The sequence below is a fragment of the Octopus bimaculoides genome, chromosome 19 (assembly GCF_046866305.1).
Source record: "Octopus bimaculoides isolate indiv1 chromosome 19, ASM4686630v1, whole genome shotgun sequence".
NCBI lineage: Eukaryota > Metazoa > Mollusca > Cephalopoda > Octopoda > Octopodidae > Octopus > Octopus bimaculoides.
In genome coordinates, this window is record NC_142946.1 from 19,274,212 (window position 1) to 19,278,707 (window position 4,496).

A 4,496-nucleotide genomic window follows, 5' to 3' on the forward strand; every position below is an offset into this window, starting at 1 on the left:
GTGAGTGTGTATGTGTGTGATTAATATTTGTTAGGGTGTTGTGTGTGCGCATGTGTGTGTATGTGTATATGTGTTTGTTCGTGTGTGTGCGTTTGTGAGTGCGTGTGTATGTGTGTTTGTGTGTGTTTTTGTGTCGGTGGGGATGTTAGGTGTGTGTACGTGAGACTGTGCGTATATCTATTTTTCTGAGTATGTATGTGTTGTTTTAATCGTCCTTGTGATGTGTGTGTGTGTGAGAGAGAGCGCAACCGTATGTATGTGTGAGGGTGTGTACATGTGTGTGCGTCTGTGTGTGTATGTATGTGTGCATCTGTGTGTGTGCGTGGGAGTGTTTTGTGTGAATGTGGGAGTGTGTGTATACGTGAGTGTGTGTGTGTCTCTCTCTGTGTCTGAGTGAGTGTGTTGTTTTAAATACCCATTGTGGTGTGTGTGTGTGTGTGTGTGTAAGCAACCGTATGTGTGTGTGATGGTTCATATGTATGTGTATGTCTGTATGTGTACGTATGTTTATTTGTGTTGTGTGTTGGTGGGGGTGTTATATGTGTGTACGTGAGTTTGTGTGTGTCTCTAAGTATGTTTGTGTTTGAGTTGTCATTGTGGTGCGTGTGTGTGTGAGGGAGCAACTGTATGTGTGTGCATGAGGGTGTATGTGTGTGTGAGCATGTATGTGTGTGTTGTATTTATTAGGTGTCCTTGTACGTTGGGTTTATCCAGGTGAGGTGTATGTGTGTGCATGTGTGTTCCGTGTATGTTGGTACTGGGTATGCGTTTGTATGTGTGTGTACGTGGGTATGGTTTGTGTAGTTTCCTGGTGTATATGTGTACATGTGTGTGTGCGCTGTAATTGTGAGTGATTAGTTTTGTTTGTATTGTTAGTACAGTATATGTGTGTATACGTGTGCGTGTGTTTGTGTGAGTGCGTCTATGTGGCTTGTATTTGTCGGGGAGGTGTGTCATTGTGTGTGCATGCTTCTGTGCATGTGTGCTTGTGGGTGTTTGTTGTGATTGTTGGGATTGTATTGTGTGTGTTTTTCTTTTGAGTGTGTATGTGACATTTTTACTGGGGAACAGGCGTATGGTGTTTGTATGTGTGTGTACATATGTATGCAAATATGCGTGTGTGAATATGATTTGTGGTTGCCGGAGTGGTGTGTAGGTGTGTGCATGTACCTGTTTACATATGTGTGTATGGGTGTTGGTTGTGGTTCCTACAATTGTATTGTAAGTATATATATGCGCATGTGTTCTTTCTTGAAATGTATGTCGGTTTGTGCTCTGGTGTGGAGATACTGTGATTGTGTGTGTGTGTATATATGTGTGTAAGTGTGTTCGTGTCGGAGGTTTGCATTGTATTGATGTGTGTGATTTTGCGTATCTGTGTGTCTTTGTTTTGGGCGTGCACCTGGGGAGGAGGCTTATGTTAGAGTATGTTGAGCTGTGGTCTGTATTTTTGAATAAGATTATTTTCCTTATTTATTCGTGTTTGGTCAGTGGTGTTGTCTGAGCATTGGTATAATGGGAAAACTAGGAATTTCGGAGACTTGTTTTGTGCACACAGATCTAAATGCCCACTGAGTGGTATCTGTCTTGTGGTGGGATCCCTCAATTGTTGGCGGTGGACTGTCATCCTTTCTCTGAGAGTAAGGCTCGTTTGCCCTATGTATTCTTTGTGGCACCCTTCACACCTTATGGCATAAAGTAAATTTTTTGATGCGCAGGTGAAGTTATTTTTTATGACAAAAGTGTGTCCCGACTGGAATCTGTATGTTGTTCCTTCCATGAGGTGGATGCAGGTCCTGCAGTTGGAACGACCACATTTTTTGACAGTAGGTGGTGGGCTTGTGTTGGGCATTTTTGCATTCGTGAGTAGGTTTTTTAGGGATTTGGGTTGTCTTTTACTTTTTATTATTTTATGGGTTGCGAGTACTCTTTTTAGACGTGGGTCTTGATTCAGTAGTGGGATGTTTTTGTATATCATTGTGTAAGCTTCTGCATTTCTAGGATTGTGTGTTGAGAGATATGGGAGACTATTTAACGTGCCGTGTATATATATATATATATATATATATATATATATATATATATATATATATATATATATAATATTAGCTGACGTACCCGGTAATTCCCGGAAAAGCGGGGCTTATCCATTGGTTCCATTCGCATTATTGTTTCGCGAATCCAGTAACAACAATACGAAGTTTATAGCATTTAAAACTGTTTTTGAGCATTTACAGAGAATATAGAACCGCCTTACATAGGATCGTGATTTTAGGAAATCCCAATATGTTATAAATATCCGAATCGTGAAGTCTGTTACAAAATGACATGAAATTAGTTACCCGATAGTAAGAATTCAAATAAAGTAACCCCGAAAGGGCTTCAATACGTTCCCAGGAATTAGGAGGAAATTTGTATCAAAATCGTGAAACATGTTACGTAATAAGAGACTAATCAGATATGAGATAATAACAATTCAAAGTAAGTCTGAAAAGGAATTTTGTGTATTCCCAGAGAATATAACTCTAAGGGCCCCAGTGTTGAAATAGATTTACAATGAATGTAGAAACGGACTGACATTTAGTTTTACAGTAGACATACAAATAAAGTTGCATATAGATTTTAAAATAAAATATGTAGATTATCAATACATCTACAGCACTTACCAATATTACACTTAAATAATAAATACCTGATAATTTGGTGAATCTTATTAAGTTTGCACAGCTTCTTGATAAACATTTTGGTCGTTGTTTGTGGGGCATAAAGAAACAAATGATACGGATTGCCGATTCTTGAGCATGTCACATAAAGTTGGCCATTGGAGAAAACTGGTTCCGCAAGGTTCAGACCTACCACATCTAAGGACTACCCCCGGGCCTTGTTAATGCTCATTGCAAAGCTCAGTTTCAACAGGAATTGCAGGCACTTCTACTGGAAAAGCATACCCGAGGTATTAATTGGTATTCTAGGAATGAATACAGGCTCACTGTTTGCTTTACCAGTCAAAATTGTTGTCTCCAAGACTGTTGGTATCATCTTTATTATAAGTCGTGTGCCATGGCAAAGCCTTGGTGGTAAGAGGTTTCGAAGCAGCATAACTGGTGCCCCAATCTTGAGGTGCAAGTTTTGGAGTGGGAGGCCGGGTGGTGGCAGACGATTCAGGAATGTATCTAGATATTTCACAGCTTTATTGATGTTGAGTACAATGTCAATGGACTTGTAGTTGTGACGCTCACCTGGCCACTGTTCCAGAAGTTTGATGTTCAAATCATCAACTTTCACATTCTTTGGCGCTAAAATGTCACGGGTTTTTACCCAGTTATGTTCTGTATACTGATGTCTCAAGTTAGGAACCACCTTATTCATGCGTTCCTTTAAATAAGATACCACATGTCCAAAAGCAATCTTACCCAGCCATCCTTCTCGCCACCCGAAGTGCCATTACTGACATCCAACAGTTGCTATGAAAACATATTCCGTCTGTTACATTACCATGAGTTGCAGTCGCATGTTGGTTGTGAGGCTCAGCTTTTGCTCACTGCTGCATAGGAAGGACCACAATATGTTGGCTTTTACCTCATCAGTTCTTGTCCCCTGTGGAACCACAGGAAGGGTTTTTCTAAAGTATCCTGCAATCAAGAGTGTGGCACCTCCCACGGGCCTGGTATTGTGTCTCAGATCCTGATAGACCATGTCAAGTGCTTCAAAGGAAATCTTTTTGCTCATCGTCGCTTCATCCCAGATGATCAACCTGCATTCACCCAGAAGTTTGCTTTTATAGAACCACGACTGATGTTGCAGTTTGGTTTCTCTTTCGTGGACAGGTCCAAACAGAGTTTGAAAAAGGAAATAGCTGTGGGGCCACCACTTAGAACAGCTGCAGCTATTCCACTTGACGTGACGGTTATGGCGCTGTGTTTCCTTTGGTGCAGTTAAGCCAGAAGAACATTGATGACAAATGTCTTGCCAGTTTCACCTGGAGCATCCAGAAGGAAAGTCCTCTTCTCTCACTTTCAAAGCTTGAGATAATAGTCTTATAAACAGCCAGTTGGTTCTCCAGTTTGTGTTCGTTATCAGCTATATACACCGTCTTCTTTCGATATCGTAGCTGATTTCTCGCAAGTACTCAATTAGGAGATAGTCTGCCGCATCCTACGGTTGCGTCGGACCAAATGTGGCAAGGCCTTGACCTCTCTTAGCTTGCACTCCAATGTCTAGGTTAAGTAATGCTTCATTGTAAATGGCGTTATTGAACGTGGCAATTTCCTCTGAGGTTTACCTTTGAATCCTTCGTAGGATGCCATCTGCCATGCTGGTTTCTTGGGAGGTTCACCCAAATCACATGTCATCGGCAAACAGATAACCCTGGCATAATTTGAAGAAGGCTGTCTAAGTGGGTTTTGGTGGTTTCAGAACTACGTTTCGAGCAATGGCTTCTATGATAATATACACGCTGGCCATTTTCAAAATATACAGGTAGATAAACCACTGTT

General features: G+C 41.0%; 1 protein-coding gene across 1 annotated transcript; it reads right to left on the bottom strand.

Annotated features, from left to right (window-relative positions):
* Positions 1 to 2,931: 2,931 nt before the first annotated feature.
* LOC149131774 (uncharacterized) lies at positions 2,932 to 3,369 on the bottom strand. Its single transcript, XM_089337821.1, has one exon. It carries the CDS (start codon positions 3,367 to 3,369, stop codon positions 2,932 to 2,934), a length of 438 nt encoding a protein of 145 aa, XP_089193947.1.
* Between the last annotated feature and the right edge of the window lie 1,127 nt (positions 3,370 to 4,496).

Excerpts from the sequence above, each read along its gene's own strand:
- LOC149131774 (XM_089337821.1), bottom strand. The coding sequence starts at position 3,369 with ATGAATAAGGTGGTTCCTAACTTGAGACATCAGTATACAGAACATAAC.